The 18,735-nt window shown below is 56.7% G+C and overlaps 7 protein-coding genes across 7 annotated transcripts; 3 read left to right on the forward strand and 4 right to left on the reverse strand.

Moving 5' to 3' along the window:
• Positions 1-232: 232 nt before the first annotated feature.
• Positions 233-2,182, reverse strand: B0H64DRAFT_181945 (uncharacterized protein). Its single transcript, XM_062798935.1, has 2 exons — positions 469-2,182; positions 233-407 (listed from the first exon to the last, which is right to left on the reverse strand). Exons 1-2 carry the CDS (start codon positions 1,999-2,001, stop codon positions 375-377), a joined length of 1,566 nt encoding a protein of 521 aa, XP_062657731.1. The 5' UTR covers positions 2,002-2,182; the 3' UTR covers positions 233-374.
• Positions 2,183-3,361: 1,179 nt separating this feature from the next.
• Positions 3,362-4,417, reverse strand: B0H64DRAFT_375033 (Alpha/Beta hydrolase protein; the record flags this gene model as incomplete). The annotated part of the gene is made up of 2 exons (XM_062802390.1): positions 3,362-4,221; positions 4,285-4,417. The coding sequence occupies 2 exons, from the start codon at positions 4,415-4,417 to the stop codon at positions 3,362-3,364; spliced, it is 993 nt and encodes a 330-aa protein (XP_062657732.1).
• Positions 4,418-6,699: 2,282 nt separating this feature from the next.
• Positions 6,700-8,343, forward strand: B0H64DRAFT_475714 (uncharacterized protein; the record flags this gene model as incomplete). Its single annotated transcript, XM_062808116.1, has 1 exon — positions 6,700-8,343. The coding sequence occupies one exon, from the start codon at positions 6,700-6,702 to the stop codon at positions 8,341-8,343; it is 1,644 nt and encodes a 547-aa protein (XP_062657733.1).
• A 415-nt stretch (positions 8,344-8,758) lies between these two features.
• B0H64DRAFT_361539 (uncharacterized protein) lies at positions 8,759-10,140 on the reverse strand. The gene is made up of 4 exons (XM_062801738.1): positions 10,006-10,140; positions 9,878-9,930; positions 9,653-9,821; positions 8,759-9,559 (listed from the first exon to the last, which is right to left on the reverse strand). The coding sequence occupies exons 1-4, from the start codon at positions 10,044-10,046 to the stop codon at positions 8,917-8,919; spliced, it is 906 nt and encodes a 301-aa protein (XP_062657734.1). The 5' UTR covers positions 10,047-10,140; the 3' UTR covers positions 8,759-8,916.
• Positions 10,141-11,822: 1,682 nt separating this feature from the next.
• B0H64DRAFT_182121 (uncharacterized protein) lies at positions 11,823-13,901 on the forward strand. Its single transcript, XM_062798936.1, has one exon. The coding sequence runs from the start codon at positions 11,932-11,934 to the stop codon at positions 13,510-13,512; it is 1,581 nt and encodes a 526-aa protein (XP_062657735.1). The 5' UTR covers positions 11,823-11,931; the 3' UTR covers positions 13,513-13,901.
• On the forward strand, positions 13,829-14,164 carry B0H64DRAFT_443309 (uncharacterized protein; the record flags this gene model as incomplete). The annotated part of the gene is made up of 1 exon (XM_062806703.1): positions 13,829-14,164. The coding sequence occupies one exon, from the start codon at positions 13,829-13,831 to the stop codon at positions 14,162-14,164; it is 336 nt and encodes a 111-aa protein (XP_062657736.1).
• A 531-nt stretch (positions 14,165-14,695) lies between these two features.
• Positions 14,696-18,180, reverse strand: B0H64DRAFT_400152 (uncharacterized protein). Its single transcript, XM_062804044.1, has one exon. The coding sequence runs from the start codon at positions 18,023-18,025 to the stop codon at positions 15,083-15,085; it is 2,943 nt and encodes a 980-aa protein (XP_062657737.1). The 5' UTR covers positions 18,026-18,180; the 3' UTR covers positions 14,696-15,082.
• Between the last annotated feature and the right edge of the window lie 555 nt (positions 18,181-18,735).

Genomic DNA, 18,735 nt, shown 5'->3' on the forward strand with positions numbered 1-18,735 from the left:
AGCTTTTCTTTTGGTGACCTTCCATACCCCAACAGACCTGACAGGAGGTATCCTCCGGTCGAACCTCACGCAAGACATCCCTCGCCAGTAAAAAATATGAAAAACAATTATACACCAACAAAATACGCCTTGCGCTATGCAGCTCCTCCTAAAGCAAAAAGAAGAGCATTACAGATGGGGGGATAGGGAACCCAGCAAATATCTGACAGAAATGGGGTATGTGAGACCTTCCCAAGCACAGGCGCAAGCAAATAAAAAGCCATCCCCTCCAGCCGTCGTCATGTTCCTCCACAGGGGCGGTGCGGTGTGGTGATGACAAAAAAATAAGGATACAGACCCGTGAAACTCCCATCGAAAGTTCGGTGGGGTGACGATCAAGGGGTCTTGGGGCGCTTCCAATAATATTGCTGCAAGGGAACAAAGTCAGCAAACTAACTCCTGACGGACACTCAAATGGATGAAACTCACCTTGTGCTGCTTCCGACAATTCCTCAGGCTCGGCTTCCGCAGCCCGTCCGTCACGGCCAGCCTCCGGTGCTCGTCGGTATCCAGCTCGGGCGTGTAATAATACTCGCTCTCGAGCGGCTTGCCTGCCGCGTCCTTGCCCTGCCGCCGGATGATGCCCAGGCAGGGCGTCGACTCGATGATGACGCGCAGCTGGTCCTTGTTCACCATCTTCCGCTCCTCGGTCGGCAGGTTGTTCATGATGGTCGAAAGCGGCGTTGACGACAGGCGGGAGAAGGCCAGCTGGTTGACCATGTGGTTGGTGATGGTGGACCGTGCCTCGGGGCTCAGGTTGGCGAGGGAGGCCGTGCTCGGGTCGGGCTGCGCGTTTGTCGCCGAGTTCCCGTCTGCGGGCCCCAGCGGGGAGGGCGCAGGGAGAGGCGAAGACTCGAGGACACCGGCCAGCGGGTTGCGGGAGAGGGACTGCTTCCTGGGCGTAATGGTCGAGAAGGACGCAAGACGGCTGGAGATATTGGGGCCGAACGGACCGAACGAGTGGAGGATCGGGTCGTTCTCGTTGAGGTCGTTTTCCCCGTCGGATTGCGGGTCGCTTAGGTCGCTGGAGAAGCTATCGGCCACATTGGTCATGAAGCTCGCGGCAGCAGCGGCCTGGGCCTTGGGCAACTCGGGCGACTTCTCGTCCGCGCTCGCATCCTCATAAATCTCCACCGGTGCGTCATCCTCTTCGCTGCCACGCGCCATCAAGCTTTCCAGGCTTGAATTGGAGGTCGAAACATTGGCCGGTGTGGGCGACTCCGGGCTGGTGAGACGCGTCGTCCGCCTTAATGGGCTCCCGTGGAGCTCCGACCCTGCCCTCGCAGCCCTCGGACGCGGGGACTCGTCCCAGGTTGAATCGCTCAGATGGCCCAACGCGTCCTGGTCCTTATCCCGACGCGGCCACCGCACGAACACCCTCGCATCCTGGACGTTGACCATGAGCTCGGCACCTTCCGTCTCCGACGTGAACGAGTCGCCCTTGGCCAATTCCCACATCTGCCCCTGGGAGTGGAGCTTCAACCCGTTCCAGCCGTTGCAGATGATCTCAATCTTGTTGGGCTCGAGCGGGTTGGTCGCCGCGACATATCGCGCCTTGACGTGTACCCTGCTGATCAGGCGGTTCGCCGAGAGCTGATAGTGCGACGAGCTGCTGGACCGGCCCATCAAAATTGTCTCGCCGTTTTCATTGAGCTGCACCGACGGGACGCTAGAAAGGGGGGCGCGTTCGGATAGTGTCGACAGCGTTCGGTTAGGGGCCGGGCGTGATCCGAGTCGTGGGGGACTCGACGAGAGAATCCCCGTGCTGGAGGTTGCAACCGGCGTCGGGTACTTGAGGAAGGCATGCGAGTTTGCGTGCCTCTTCGCGGGCCGAGGCAGACCTGGTGAAGAAGATAAGGGCTCGAATGCCGGGAGAAGCGAAGGAGCAGGGCGCTTGACGCCGGCTATGGTAGGGAGCGTAGGCTCGAGAGCCTTGCGGCCTGTTGACGGGGAGGAGTCCATATTGTAATTTGTCAAGCTGTGGTCATGACAATAGTTGCGAATAGGAATCTCCAACAGAGTCGAAAACACTTCTGAAAGTGTGGGCCGGAGGTCGAAGTGGTGGTGGTCACGTCAAAACGCGTCGGATGCGGCCCTTTCCCCCGTGCCGGACTTTAACCAAACTGGTACCGCGTTTATGAGTGTTAGTCGAGGTCGTGCACAGGAGAGTGGAAAGGAAGCGAAGGCCTGAAGAAAACGCAAAGTAGGACCAGAAGCAAGAACAAAAAACTTGTTCAACTGGCGGTTTGGAATTGGTAGAGGTGGCCTGGTCGGAGGAGGCCTTCAGTGTGCCGGGGTGGTGGGGATTTTGGTATTTAAGAGAGATGCAGGTCGTGGTCGTGTCTGCGGGACCGTGCCGTGGTCTGACCTGTTGCAGACGCGATTTCCCAGGAAGAGCCTGTTTCCAGGCGCGTTTTGGCGTGTGCAGGCCCACCCAGGCGGCGCGTCTTACTGCGGAAGGGCGGGTTTTCAGCGTAAAATACCACTTTTACAGGTTCAACGTGACCCCAGCCGCCAGATTTTGGGTTTTCATGTTCCTTGAGTGTTTCACTCCAACCCTAACCCATTCAATCACGACAACACGAGCACGCAACCATCCCTTCCAGCCATCATCTCGCTCGGCATCTGGGCGCTGGGCGAGTCCCATGGCTCGCACAGGGGTACCACCGTCTATCATTGGCACCTGTGCTTTACAAAAAGCATGCTGAGGGTTTGAAGTCGAGTGCCTCCTTACCGCCCTCCGTATCTAGCACGTGTCGGTAAAGATTGTCTCCGGTGAATGTATCCATTGTACGGTACATACCTGGCCGTCAGTACGAAGGGCTCGTTGAATTTCAATACATCCATCGCGCGGGCTGCAACATTCCCCATCAGGGTCCTGGGGGAGGGGAAATTGAGAAAACCGCCTGCCCTCGGCCCCAGCCAAACAACCGAGCTGCTAGTCTGCCAATGCCCGCCCTGGTAAATGAGTGCTCGCATCAAGTGACAGGTCACGCGTGTCTCGTGGAAAGCACAATAGCATAACCGCACATCACCAGTGGTAAGCCAATTCCGCGCTATCTGCAATATGCCATCTCCCACAAACGCCTTATCCCGCTCCCAAGCTGCCGTGATCGCTGAGTAGCATATCCACCCATGTGACAAAGATCCCTAAACCCGTTGCCCCGCTCTCCTGTTGCGAACAAATACCCAGGCGCTAAGCCTGAACCCGAGCCCAGAACCAGAACCACCCATACGCCTAGTCCAGTCCAGTATGACAAGAAGATGTGTGCCGTAGAAAGAAGAAACAGAGGGATGTTGTGTACATGCACACCCGTCCCCCTCAAAGATCATCGCCATGCACGTTCACCGGCTTCGGCTCAGACCGCCCGGGATGCAGGTTCAACGGGCCGTAGAAGTCGCCAAACGCCTCCTTCAACAAGTCCTCAGACAGCTTCATGTGGTCGCCTGGCGCGGTGCGGAACTTGAGCCCGCCCTTGCGGTCCAGCTGGCGCAGGCCAAGCCAGTCCTCCGAGTACAACTTGCGCGCGCGCAGCGGGGTGTTCTCGGTGCCGTTAACCTCCTCGAACCAAGCCGTCTCCTTGGGGATGACGGTCTTGTCATCCTCAAACATGTACATGACGAAGTTGTCCAACTTGGCAATGTTCTTCTTGTACTCCTCGTTCTTGACCTCGCGCTCGTTGTTGATGTCGGCAAGGAAGTTGGAGTTCTCCAGGTACTGGTCGTATTCTTCAGGGTTGCGGTAGTATTGAGCCGGGATGAGCTTGCTCTGCACCGTCCTGCTCCAGGCGTCGCCCTTGAGGACGGCCATGGCGAACCTGCACACCCAGTCGGTCGGCTCGCACTCGCGGAAGGTAGTGATGCCGTTGTGCTGCGAACCGAAGGTGATCAGGCTGCGCACGGGCGGTTTGTTGCAGCGCTCGACATAGGCGCGCAGGAACTGGCCGCCTTGGGAAAAGCCGAGCGCGTCAATCGCCGGGGCGGTCGAGAGGATCGGGTGGGCGGCAATGTCGTCGCAAACTTTGGCGACTTGGTCGGTGAGGTTACCCACGAAGGAGGCATACCGATCGCGAGAATCATTCTCATCCATACGGATTGGGTAGACGAGCGTCCCGGGGTTAACTTCGTCGGCGAGCTCGGCTACGCGGCGCATCCCATCGGCTTGGTAGCTGTCGCCGAGACCTAGAAAGAGGTATAGTTAGCAACATTAGACTTTACAAGTCATCGGAGGACGTTTTTGCTTACCATGCCAAACGACCAGGGGCAGCGGCGTATCGTCGTCGTCGCCATTCTCGAATCGCGGGTTAACGGGCTTTGCGACTGACGTTACGATGAGCGACCCAACAGCAAGCAGCCTCAGCGCTCGAACAAGGGCCATTATGGGAATATGCCGAGGATGCAATACAGTGAAGAAATTTAAGTCCGTGGTTGGGCAGAGAAGGGAGAGGTCTTGACAGATGCAACCACTCAGCTGTTGTGGGAGAATGGTGCAGTGGTTTATGGTGGTTGTACCTGAGTTAACTGCCTGGTCCCGCCGCATGGCGAGGCAGGCTTATCGGCGGGCCGCAGCCCCCCGATTCTGTGAGCTCTCCTATTGGCCGTCACGGCTTGGCACATCGGGCAGCTCGCCAATTTAAGTTCAAGATTTCCCATCAATTCTTCACTTTCCACCAACAATGCGAGAGTGCTTCAATGCCCTGCCCTTTGTTCTTCCCGTAAGTCAATGCTTCCCCTACACTTCCAAATCCCGAGCACCGTGATGATATCAGGTTCAAAAACTATGTTTCAAGACGGGGATGAGATCTTTCTGTGATTATAATTGCACCTACTGAAGCTCCGAACACTGCACTTCCCCTGCCGCATTGATGACAACTGAGCAAAGCCAGCTAACTTGGTTCCCAACCCTCATAGGTTTCTTTTTCCTTTAAGAAAGTTCAATAACCGTTACGACATACCAAAGGCATTATTCTTCGACGAACCTACGAGCCAAGTAAAAGGGTCTGTCCCGAAACCTCCCTTTCCAGATCCACCTCCCCCCCAAGCGGATTGCTGTTGGAGTTCTCAGCTCCTCCCATCGGGCCAACTCAAAAGAACCAAAAAAGGCCACACCGTGATGAATTATCAAGTACATACATGCAATATCTATATTAAGCAGGACACCATTGCCTCTTTCCTTCCCATGCTGAATACTGGTTACCTGTACAAATATTACTTACAATCTGGGCCCTGGATCGATGTCTGCTTTCTCTTCTGCTTTGTCTTCCATCTCCGGCTGAGCTCGGTCACCAATCACAAACCTGTGCATTCATTGTTGTACCCATTTTCATTCATTGGATGGCCCAAACACAAGGATACATCTCCATCAACTCTGGGCGAGCGGTTCAATACCACGATCTAGGCCGACTCCCAAACTCGGTTGCAATACCGTCAGAAGTGTCTCCTTACCGCACAGCATAACATGCTCTATAGTTGGCTATTTGCCCCCAAGGTACAAACAGCTAGACCTCGTGCGAGATTGAACAAGGAATCAATATCAGGGACTTCAGACAGGTGAGACGATGGATGAAAATCATCATCAGCGCTAACCAGGAAGTTATCGAGGGCTTCAAGTCGTTAGAAGTCTAAATGGGGAATCTCAAAAACCTTCGCTTCGTCACAAGTCTATGTATAGACTCCCGGCCACCAGGCGCAGGGACTGGAGTTGTGTCAACAATGTGCTTGGGGGTCTTGTTCCGCTCCCCTTACCTACACTTTTATCCGCGGCCCAACTCCCCATTACGACCTGCGTGGTGATTACCTATCATATTCGGCAACGGAGCTTACGTGTCTGCTAGGTAATCGTCAAGTAGTTCGACCCCCACAAGGCTTACCTACCTACCTAGCCATGTAGGTAGTTTCAGAACCACGGAGGAAGGGATCTAATAGAGCAGAGTATTTAGCATTAATCACTCATAGTTGCTAACTGCCTCGAACCAGTTGTCAATGGCATTAGCAACCCCCACTACCATCATGCTTAAAAACCGGTTTGAAACGAAGCAGCCCAGCAAATGTTCGATGACAACTAACATGCACCCGCCCAAGTTGACCCGTCCAACACTGACGAGGAACTAGAGTTTGAGTTTGTAGGGAGATGATCAGTACGGTTGTCCGCCGGTTACAGCCCTACTATGGTCGTCAGTACTTCATGTTCCAACAATGGTTTGGTTGTTCAGGCACTGTGATGTGTCTTCCCCTTTTATCCTACCTAGGGTAACGCCGCAACGAACATTTGTGCTTGGGTTATTATTCATTGTACTGCCCTGAGAGCATTGCCCACAGATAAAAAAAGTAGTCATACCCTTCTCAAGTATCCTAGTCCTCCTTCCCTTACCTACCGCACCGAGAATCCAAAACGGGTTTCCTATCCCCCGACCACAACACACACACAACCAACAGGCCACGGATCACGGCCAAGAAACATTATCCGCTGGCACATTGTCTTTTAGGTGATTGATCATCGATCTCACCGGCTCGTACGTTGAATGTTCTTCAAGGTTGTGGGAAATCTCGGTTGATAATAATACTGACATCGTTTGTCAGTTGGGGTTTCGACCACAGCTTGACCACAGCTTGGTCACAGCATCGCCTTTTTAGGACAGATTTAGCGTCATTACCACAGCGATGGCAGTGAATACTCCCAAGCTCATCTCTATCAGGGCTGATGGCAGCATCACGGGCAGGGCTCCATCTCTCCAACGACCGGAGGAAAAGCATTGCGCCAACTGCCTCGCCCCCCATGGCCCAGAGACCCTCCTCGTGGCTTGCCATAAATGCCGTGGCATCCTCTACTGTTCCGAAGAGTGCGCCGTAGAATATCTCCCCCGCCACCGGAAGGTATGCTACAAATTTAAGATGACGAAGGGACCCGATGACGACGCAAATCAAGTTCGGGGTTTCATCTTCGTAGCGGGGAAACAAAAGCCAGACATCATCTTCGTCGACCCAAACCAGTGGGAGGCCCATGTGGAGCGGTTGGTCTGCGATGTCTCTGTGGAACCCCCAGATTCGCCCGTGGTGACGTTCACAGTCACCACCAACCCCATCACCGGCCGCCGTCTCCCTTTTGACCTCAAGATCATGTTCCGGTCCTGCACCTCACCCTTCAACATGGCGCTGGTTACCTGCTTCAATGACAATTGGGAAAGGCCCTCTCCTCGTTTTCCTTGGACCGGCACCCTTGCCGCTGTTCGTGTAAACTCAGCTACTGGCGTTGCCGAAAGTGTCACCACGGCGGACTTCAAGGACGTCTTGGACTTCTTCGTCTGGTACGCCAATCAGTTTACCGCAGAGATTTACTGCTACACGGACAAATACGACATGCCTGCTTTGGCCGCGCCTCTCCGTGGTGTATTAATCCGCTGCGCTGCAATGGAACGCTTGCACCCGGACGATGGCGCCTTTGTTTCTGTCATGGTCGACCACCTCCACCCAATCCGTGGCCTTCATATCCCCGGTGAAATCAAGTTGGGAAACATCACCCCGCTATCTGAAAGAGTCAAGCATCCTCTGAGGGCTTACCCCATCCCAAGCCCTCCGCTAGAGACAAACAAAAGCCGGTGGGATTATCTGCCGGGGGATACGAGCAACGGCCGCGCTTCCGAGTTGATGCTCGAGGTTCCCGACGACCAGGACCACCTGTCCCACGACGAAATCAGTAAGGCCATCCCTAAAGTGGAGGGCGACGTCCTCGTGGTCCGCGAGGACGGCCAGGACCTCGATATCGCCGATGTCGTGGCCATGTGCCTCGAGGCTCGCAACTGGGCAGCCACCACGAGCCAGGGGCAGAGCGGCATCATCAGTGCTTTCAGCTACCAAAAGACCTTAAATGAGCAACATACCGCCCCTGTCAGCCTGACCAACCTATCGGTCACCGGCTTTGCAGCATTCGGCGATGATGAGCTAGATGCACTCTGCGACCCTTCCCTAGTAGCTACGGTCAATGATGTTGCCGACGCTGCACCAGCCGATGAGGGCAAGCTGAAGGGTCCCGTTCAGATCATGGCTCCGGATCAAACCATCCCATCATTGTGGACGAAAGTCAAGGCCGACGGCGTTGTCACTTTCGAGGGCTTCTCTTTCCCGCCTGCTGCTGCTCCCGCATCTGGCGAGCTACCAACTTTCCAAGAGAGCAAAATGGACATTGATGAGCCAGAGCCTGCGTGTTCTGAGCAGCCCGAGTACCCTGAACCGCCTCCGCAAACGTATAACTTCTCGACGGGGCCCATTGCGGAAGGGGACGTGCCCTTCTCTAAAATGAAGATCTAGGTAACTAGTGCTTTCAAAAGAGTGCTGACGGCATGCTGGAGCGATGTTTGTCTTCTAGACGAATAGTTATATCCCCACGGACTCGATGGAATTCAACAATTTAGCCGTAGGGATTCATAATACATACCTTATTTCAAACACCACACTTCTATCCGTTGTGCGTTGTGTTTTCTTTTTTCTTTTTCTCTTGGAGACTGACCTCTGCCAGGCCATGATGGCTAGGGACCAGGCCCTCCCATCGGTCGCCTTGTGCTTATACTTCTCTTCTTCCCTTCCCAATATCATAAGCGATTTTCGGCGAAACAAGCCGCCGCCATCGAATGACTGCACCCAAGGTAGCCTTGCCGGCGTGTTACCGCTTTCGGACGGAGTCTTGACACGCACTACGCGGACAGGGGTTGAATCAGAGGCGAAGTGAGTGTCCACAGGGGCTTGCCATGATCACGAGCTAGAAACCAACTATAATAGAAGGACATAACATAGCAACCCGTCCAAAACATCTCATAGTACCAAGTAACGATAGCACAAACAATCAATGTACCGACAACCGCACACCACGCAACCACCACCCCCTCACACCAACTTCTTCCTCCTCTCCTCCTCCCTCAACACCCCCTCCAACTGCTTCATCCCAATCATCCGATACATGACAATATCCAACAACCACTCCCCAAACCACGTCGAGAACCACACCCCACTCGCCCAGCCCCCAGCCCAGAACCAATCCGCCCGCCCAAACCACGACCGCAACATCAGCGGCCACTCCGGCTTGAGCGCATTCCCCACCAACTTCCTCGCGTACTCGGCCGTATCCACCGTCGCATTATTCTGCGAGAACGTCAACCGCTTCTCAAACAGTCCCCTAACCCTCTCGTAGATACTCCCCTCGGGCAGCGTCCGATGCGTCCGGCTCGCAATCTGGCTCCGCACCGTCCCCGTCATGGCCACCATGACCCGGACCCCGAACGGCTTGAGCTCCAGCCGCAGCGTGCGCGAGTAGGCGGTCACGGCGCCCTTGGTCGCGCAGTAGGCGGAGCCGAAGACGTAAGGGGTGATGGCGGCCAGCGAGGCGATGTTGATGATCAGCCCGTGGGCGGTGATGAGCAGGTCCGAGAAGGCGGCGCACATGGCCATCACGCCGAAGACGTTGGTCTCGAAGGTCTCGCGCACGTCGGGGATGGAGAGGTCCGTGGCGGGGTGCGTGTGCGTGCGGCCGCTGGGGGGTGGTGTTAGTTGGGGGTTGGATACTATGTGTGGGGGGTGATAGAGTGTGATAGAGGGCGGTTGCTGGAGGAGGAGGGGGACAAACGCATTGTTGACGAGAATGTCGAGCTTGCCGCCCGTCAGCTTGGAGACGTCGTCGTGGCAGGCCTTGATGCTGTCCTCTTTGGTGACGTCCAGGGCGAGGGTGGTCATGCCGATGGCTGCCATCTCGGAGAGCACGGCCGGGTTGCGGGCCGTCGCGATGACGTGCACGCCTGGTGAATGTCAGCGAGGCGGTGTTAAAGAGCTTGTGGGTTTGTGGGTGGCATACCCTTGGCGTGGAACTCCATGCATAGCGCATGGCCAATGCCGCCCGGAGTGCACCTGAAGGATGAAGTCAGTTAGGTACCTAAGTTTCATGCAAATTACGAAATGCAATATAAGGGATGAAAAACATACCCGGTGATGAGCACGGTTTTCTGACCTGGGTTGGGACCCATTTTGATTCAATTCAGGATGATGAGTAGGGACGTCTGGTTGAGGCGGGGAGAGAGACGAGATCAAGCTTGGCTCAAGAGCCGCGATAAGGTTGCGATTGAGTTTGAGTTGCAGATCACAGGCCCACTTCCGCCCACGTCGTGCCTCGGCATTGTGATTGGTACCAAGGTTAGGGTTAGGGTTAGCTTCCGGGCTGAGTTGGACTCTTCGGCTGTCAACTCCCAAGTCGTGGACGGTTGTTAATGGAAGGACCAACATTTCACAAAGACGACCTGAAAACTGGAACAGAAACCAAATGAGCCGGATTACGCCGTGGATTATGGGGGTCCAGGTTTAATCTTGGATGGACGGCAACCCTTTTCAAGAACCATGATAAAGTCTTCATTTATTTCCACGTTGACATTCGCCGGCTCGATTTCTGTGTAGCCATTCGAGATCACTTCCGGCGTAAGCCGTGGCCAATATTGTCCGTGCCGACCGCGTCACCAGCTCTTGGAATTCACTATTCGGCTTATTCCGTTAGGTACACGGACGGGACGCAGGTGCTCAAAGTCTTGCACGCCGAAATAGTTTCAGTCCGTTGACAAACCGGTATCCAGGCGGTGCAGGATGCATCATTATATCACATTCCAAAGTCGTCTGGCAACGTCAGACGTGTGCCGCCGGATGAGTTGGAGCCGAGGGCCTTTTGTATTTTGCACTCAGATTCCAACTGGGACGCCGCTCGCGGGAATTTGGGTATGTGTGTCGGGTGCGTGTGTGTGGGCGAGTGGTGTGTGGGTGGTGGTGGTGGTGACCTTCCGAACCTGGAAGTATGGAGCGGCACGCGCCAAGACCAGAGGGTGCTCAGCCCAGGTCCCAATCCGAGTGCCTGGCATCACAGCGGACACAGCCGCACGCTTACAGCTGCCAAGCCCGCGTCTGTCCTGCGTCTCTTTTGGCAGCCGTGGTTGGTTGTTGGGACGACCTGAAACTTGGACAGTTTTTCCACGCTTCGCGGACGTGTGGCAGCGGGGCCCGGGGGCCGAGCGGAGGACGTGTCATGCATGGCGAGAGAAAGAAGGGTTCAGCTAGGGATGGGGGACTGTCATCAAGTCCGTACCTGAGCATGCTGCTGGGCTCGGGGTCAGCTTGGCCTTATTAAGTTCTGGAAAATTTCACACGCGGTGGACCGAAGGAGGCGGCGTTACTGCCGTGTAGGTTGGAGGGCATTGGACGGCCAAGCTTTGAGCATCGTCTCCCTGCCGTTGTTGGCAAGGATGGCCCCGGAGCACTGGGAACGTGATGGCGGCGAGCACAGGCATTTGCGCGTCACTGAATAAATGCCTCATGAACTTGTTGGAACTGTTGGTGTTGGTCGTGATGGTGATGAAGGAGGGCTTCGGCGTCGAGGTGCGGGGGTGGGGGCCGTTGGATGAATTTCATGGTGGGGTTGGTGCTGTTTTTGGCATGTGGATGTCGTGATACACTGTGCCGCAGATGCTTCCTTCGCGAGGCTCTTCGGGTCTGCAGGCACCAACAGATGGGCCGCTCATGCAAGGGCCAGGTTCTCTGCTGGTTTCAGCGGCCCGGGTGATCCTGGGCACCACAGCAAGTTCTCGACCGAGATTCCGCCTCGCACCCGCCGTCCGGGATGGCGCCCGTCCCGGATGTCATCGTTGCGCATAGTGCTTTGCCTCTCCCCAGAAAGAAGGATGAAAATGGATGGACTGCGGCAGAACAGAGAGGATTAGCACTCTCAGATCTCCATGGCTGTGTTACCGTCGAATGCAAGATGGTTAAAGGTAGACGTCTGGCCATCCATCGCGGTCCGGGGACGATGCGATTTCCGATCGCGTCTTTCTTTGTCGGCCCCAACTGGCTGACGGGGGTGTTCGTCGACGCCACATGGGCTCGATGTCAGCTCCAACTGCAGCGCACGGCGGCACAACACCGCTAGCTGCACTAACATCCGTATTTACGCCTCCCTGTCCCACTTCCTGGCTCCTGACGACCACCAGGTCGTTCTCCCAGTACCCGCCTTTTCCGACAACGGGCCCAGCGTCCTGCGACCCACCCTCGTGGAGGACCAACATCGCCAGAGCCGGCTTTCATTACTACTCCCCTGCCATCTGCCCGCGAGGATTCGTTGTCGGCCCAAACTGCAGCATCACCAAAACCCGGACAGACGAGGGCTTCCCCGCTATCGCGCCTGGAGAGACGGCCGTGTATTGCGTGCCCAGCGGATTGACCTGCACAACCGACCTGACTGACTTTCGCGGCGGTGTATGGGGCTTCGCGAGTGGTGGAACAACGCCTGGCGCTCTTTCAACGGTCGGACCAGCAATTCAGATTCGATGGGTGGAGGCAGACCTGACCAAGTTTGAAACCCATCCCCTCACACCAGGCCTCGAACTCCCTAGGACAAGTTCCAAAAAGACACGGACCCCCGGTATGGGGTCGACTACCACCACTGGTCCCGCCACAGGAACAACCGGGGAACAGGAGAACCGGCCGGCGCCGGACGGCGGGGAAACCCAAACGTCGACGGAGTTAACCACAATTACCAGGGACTCGGCCGGGTCTGGCCTCACGCATATTTTTGACGCGCCAGAGCCGACACGGAGCCTTGCTCCAGCGAATACCGGCGGGAACGATTCAAGCGGAGGACTCGGGTCACTGGACCGGACCACCAGCATTGTCGTCATCGTCGTGGTAACAGTTGTCGCCGGTATTAGCCTCTGGGTGGCCGCGTTCCTTCTAGTTCGGCGGTATAAAAAAAGAGCCGCAAATCGGAAAGGGTCGTCGCCTTCGACAACATATGGGGACGACACTAGCCTGGAACAGGGGCGGAGTCGGCACACGCGAGGCGACTCGGGCGTGTCGCGGTCAATAATCAGTCCGGCGTCGGAGCTGTATGCCGGGCCTCCGGCGATTGGCAGCACTCCGAACCCCGCCGAGCTCGAAGGCGACGTTATGGTCCCGCTGCCCGCCAAAACATGGGTGCACCAAAGGTTGTGGCACAAAGGCTCATCGTTGCAGCCGCCAATGACCTCGCCGCGATCGATGATGTCGAGGTCAACGCGTCGGACTGTGCGGGAGTCGTTTGGCGAGAAGGTCAACGATCCAGCGGCAGCATTGGGAAGGCTAAAAATACCAAACTCGCGATCGATGGGACGGCCCTCGCCGGGCTCATCCAGCCCGGGAGGACGCAGCTTCTGGAGGATGCAGAGGAGTCCGAGGAGTCCATTGCCGCCGGCGAGACTGAGCGCGCAATTGCCCAAGCCGTCGCCAAGGTCTAGGCTGAGTGGTAACGTGAACGTGTCGAGGGCGAGTACGCCGGGGCGATGGAAGCCCGGGTGGCAAGGCGATGGTGTCGTCGGAACCCAGCGTGATGCTGCGCAATCACACGGCGAGCATCGTCGAGCTGATGATGGGTTGGAAGAGGCGATGACGATCACGATACCAGTCTTGGCTCCAACCCGATAAGCCGGATAAGCGTGCCCCACCCCTGCCGACGACATCACCGAACCAGCAGAAGAGGGAGAGATCATGCACGATGAGATCGAGAATCGTTAGGCGGATGGATTCTGGTTTTATTATTTTAACTTCTCTACCGCGCTCTTTGCCCCTCCCCCAAAATCATTTTATTCCACACCTTCCTTCATCCTCTATCGCGAGGGGATACAAACACCACAACCACCACCAGCGGGGCCTCTCTTACAAGGCGCCAAACCCACTAAAACACCATCCAACCATCACCAACCCCTGGTTTGTTCCACCAAAAAGGACACCAACCAACAAAATGTCCAACTCCACCAACGAACCCACTAACCGCGCCACCAAACCCCGAACCGCGCCAGGCGATGCCATCGCAGACCTCGCCGCCTCCCTCCTTTCGTCCCCCAAACAACCCCACCACCATCATCATACCCAGCCCACCACCGCCACCAACAACACCGACCAAGCCATCACCGCCGACAGCGCCTCCACCCACGCCATGTCCCACACCGGCGCCTGGAAGCCCGCCCTCGACCGCCGCCAGAGCTGGAGCGCACAGGAGTACAAGCATGACTTGTTCAAGCGGCAGTATATGGGTGGTGGCGCGGGGAAGGAGGGGGGCGGGTTTAGTGAGGTGTAGGGTATGAGGGTCGGGTGGATGTGGTTGGGGGTTTCTCGGTTTTCTGTTCGTTTCTATCTTTGTACTCTTTTTTTGACGTTTCTTTTTGTTCCCTTCGTTTCTTTTTTATTTCCCTGTATTACTTTCTAGAGCTTTTTGTCCTTTTTTACTGTATCACTGTTTTACGGGGTGGCATATCTGATGGGTTTCACTCGGGGCGTTGCTGTTTCTCTCGGTCTCTCATTTTTACGTTCTTTTATGACACACTCGGTTGATGAGTGCCATCGGCATACGCAATGAGACGATGATGTTTCTTTTGTTAGGGAGTTGGCCTTTACGTTTACCGGGGGTAGGATGGACGGACGGATACGGGGGAGCATGGCGGGCTCCAGGCCAGGGAGCGCGGGGAGCGCGGCTACGATCATTAGATACCACAAAATGAGAGACACGAGATGCCCGAGTATTGCCATAACCTGGAGTGGTGCGCGCAGAAGCTGTTTGCATCACACGTGTGGGACATCAAGGAGCCACCCACCACAGCATCATCATCATAGCAGTAGGCGGGATAATTGGAGAGCAAAGCCAGCTGGTTGATACACTCTCTACGGAAGCATCACGAACTAAACGATCCAAATCCCAAATCCCAAACCCTCCCAAAACCCATAGTTCCCGTGGTATGTGCAGTCTGATCCATCCCGTCATGAAGTAAGCGAACGTGTGACGCCAGAATGCCCTTCCGAACCAATCAAGGAAAAGAACCGCCGTTAAGCTCCGGGTCATGTCCATGTCAAGTCCCAAGCCGAATGCTCCATGGTGCCGTGCCGTGTGTGCGCCAGCCGAAGAACTCCAAAGCAAAACCAACAAAACAAAACTCAAACAAAACCAAAAAGTACTAGCGCTGTTGGGGTGTAATAACCGCCCCAGGAGCCAGAAGCCGCCTCAGAAGCCCTTGGGCCCCTTGCCATCAGCACCGCCCTTCTTAAAATACTCGCTCACCACCCCGACCGAGTAGACGCTGCCGGCCAAGCACGCCGCGCCGACAGCAACCTTCTTGGGCAGGCTCCGCTTGCCCTTGTTGCGCACATCGCCCGTGTTAGCACGCTCCTTATCAGCAGCAGCAGCAGCAGCAGCATCCACCGACGATGACGACGCCTGTTCGCGGGCCGCAGCCCGCAGCCGCTCCGCCGTCGGGGGCAGGTCGTAGTTGACAAAGCCCGTGGGGCTGGCGAAGCGGCCGGCGGCGACGCTCGAGTCGTAGTTGCGCCGCCCGCCCGTCATGTCGATGGGGTTGACGGCGGCCGTTGCGGCCGGTGTGGTGCCGGCGGTTCCGTCGCGCACCTTGCGGAAGATGAGCACGTCGCCGCTGCCCGAGACGATCTCGAAGCCCTGGGCCTGGAGGGGCGCGAAGTGGGGGAAGAACTTGGCTGGGTTGGAGATGCGGAGGAGGATCTCGGCCGGGGAGAGCGGTGCAGCGCTGTCCGGGACGACCGAGGTTGTCTCGGCCGTCTCGATGCACTGCATGGTGGGGTCGTAGACGAGGATCTTGTAGAGCGCTGGGGAGGGGGGACTGGCAGGTTTGGGGGAGGAATCGCTTGTCTTCTGTGAACTCGGGTCGGGTACGCCCGAGACATTCGGCTCGGTGGCGGCCTGAGCCATTAGTTCCTCGACCTTCTTGCGATATGGAGTTTTTTCCTGCTCCTCATTTGGTAGCGGCCGAGTTTCCGCATCCTCGTGGGTGAAAGCCTCGTGGTTAGCAAGATCTTGGGCTTCCTCGGCGGCTTGCGCTTCTGCGGCGTATTTTCCATCAGGCTCGTGACTGCGAAATGCCTGGTAGGTTTGAACGTCAGCCGGCTTCGGGGGATTTGTGTTGTTGGCGGCGTATTTACCGTCGGGCTCGTGGCTTCGATATGCCCCGTAGGTGGCCAGCTCGCTCGAGTCAGGCGCCTCCTTCACGTGGTTGGCAGCGTACTTGCCATCGGGCTCGTGGCTCCGGAAAGCGCCATAGGTGGCCAGCTCACTTGAGTCGGGCTTCTCCTTGACATAGCTGGCAGCGTACTTGCCATCGGGTTCATGGCTTCGATACGCGCCGTAAGTAGCTAGCTCGCTCGAGTCGGGCTGCTCCTTGACGTAGCTGGCAGCGTACTTGCCGTCAGGTTCATGGCTCCGGAAAGCCCCGTAGGTGGCCAGCTCGCTCGGGTTGGGCTCCTCCTTGGCATAGCTCGCGGCGTACTTGCCATCAGGCTCATGGCTGCGGAAGGCCTTGTACTGAGAGAGTTCCGCCTTGTCTTGCTGCGGCTTCACGTAGGACGCAGCATATTTGCCATCGGGCTCGTGGGAGAAGAAAGGTTTGCGGTACTTAGCCAGCTCTGCTGCGTCGTACTCTTCCTGGACGTAATTCGCAGCGTACTTGCCATCCGGCTCATGAGCAAGGATGGGTTTGCTGTATGCCGCCAGCTCTGCCGCGTCAGGAGCGTCGGTGTACTCGGCCGCATACTTGACGTCCGGTTCGTAGCTGCGAACCGCCTCGTATCGCTTTGACTGCCGAGTGGCCGTTGGGACCTCAGATTCGCGCTTGTACTTGCCATCTGGCTCATGGCTACGAAACGCGCCATACTTGCCCCGCTCCTCTTGGGCGATCGGAGGCTCGGGCGCAAGCTTGTACTTGCCATCAGGCTCGTGGGCTCGGACAGCACCGTATTTGCCCAGCTCCTCCGGCTTCACAGAAGACGCCGCCTCGTCAGCCTCAGCCTTGTACCTGCCGTCCGGCTCATGACTGCGGACAGCCCCGTACTTGTCCAGCTCCTGTTGACTGGTTGGAGCCTCGGGTGCGAGCTTGTACTTGCCGTCAGGCTCGTGGGCTCGGACGGCACCGTACTTGTCGAGCTCTTCTGACTCCACGAGGGGCTCAGACACGTCCTTGTACTTTCCATCTGGTTCATGGGCCCTGACAGCGCCATACTTGTTTAGCTCTTCTGGCGTGGCCGGAGCCGCTGACTCGATCTTGTACTTTCCGTCTGGTTCGTGGGCTCGGACAGGGCCGTACTTGCCCAGATCCTCATGCTTAGGGGCTGGCTGCTCATCCAACGGCTTGCCGTCGGGCTCTCGGTATCTCACAGCGGTATAGCGGTGCAGATCTGAATACTTGGGCGCGTTCGGTGTGGATGCGATAGTATCGTTTCGGTGCCAACGCACTTCCTTGTTGTTCCCGCTGAGCGTGTCTAGCAGGGAAGGAGGTGTGCCGTAGTGGTTGACGAAGGGAGAATTTGCAGCTGCTCCATCGACCTCAGGTGCCTTGAACGAATCGAACTGAGACTGGTACGGCTTTTTGGGTACCCTACGGTTCGTGATGGGGTCGATGAAGTCCTCCCCACCGGCCTTGTCCTGGCCCGAGCGGCTGTTTTTCTTCGCCGGCTGGCTTTGCTTGTCACCGAACAACAGATGTTCCAAAGGAGCCCTCTCGACATCTTCGATGTTTTGGCCCGGTCGGACGCCGTTTGGATTATCTGGGGTCTTCCTTGGGGCAGCGTCCGTGTTAAGGCACCGCCCTGCACCGTGACGGCCCCTCCGGTCTGGAGACCAGTAGTTGTGAACAGCCCGTTTTAGTGCCGATTTGGCATCCTCTTCAAGGGCATGCTTGGCCAACGCTCGCCGGCGATAGAGGTTTTCGCAGTATTTTTGTGCGTGAGAATAATGGCGGGTGTAGACGTCAGGGCGAATGTAGGATTCTAGGTATGACGACAGGCGACCGAACTTGTAGCCCCTGGTCTGCTGTCGGTGGTGGAGAGGGGTAGCACTGCTCATGAGCGAGCCGAGAGCCGCCGGATGGATGGGGTTGGTGTGTCGGCCGCGGCGGGCGAAGGTAGAAGCAACTGACAACGACATGATGGGCGGATCACGGTACCAGTGACATGCTACTGGCGTGAGTGGTGACTACCTGGTGTTCTTTATTATCGTCAGTCGATGTGAGGGGCGAGGGGTGCGAGTTGTGGATGGAATGCGGGTAGGCAATGCAACCATGAATTGCCAGAATGAATGACATCGACAGTTTTAGGGACACGTGGGAAACCCGAGGGCGACGGGCAACTTACATGAAGAGAGCCACTATTGGCCAAGGCTGATGTCATGGAGGAGCGGGCGCTGCACGAGGGGAATCGGATACCGAACGGTGGTGATCCAAACGGATCACAAAAATGACGATGGTGTTGAAGAAGAGGTTGCAAAAAGAAGGGAGAAAGGCGGGCGGGAAGGGCCGTGGTAATAACTGCGCGTTTCGAAGGCTGACTTGGTGCGCCTCCAGGTGAGCGATCGTGGGACTTCCAAGTTGGGACCCTTTGCCTGGCGATGATCGACCCTCCGTGCAGCCAGTGGGGTCCCCTTTTTCAGCCAACCGGCAGGCCGCTTTTCCCGGGCGCTGTTTTGTGATTCGACGGTTGCGGCTAAGTCGGCCTGGGACACCCGGAAGATGTGGACCCCTTTGAACACTCAGCCACTGACGTTGCAGGCGGTTGCCAGGAAGTCTGCGGGGAAGTCAGGGAAGCGCTACAACCCTTGAACATCCGGCGGGGGTTGAACATGGCACATTCACGATGACC

The sequence above is a fragment of the Chaetomium fimeti genome (assembly GCF_033439085.1).
Source record: "Chaetomium fimeti strain CBS 168.71 chromosome Unknown B0H64scaffold_5, whole genome shotgun sequence".
In the NCBI taxonomy this organism is placed as follows: domain Eukaryota; kingdom Fungi; phylum Ascomycota; class Sordariomycetes; order Sordariales; family Chaetomiaceae; genus Chaetomium; species Chaetomium fimeti.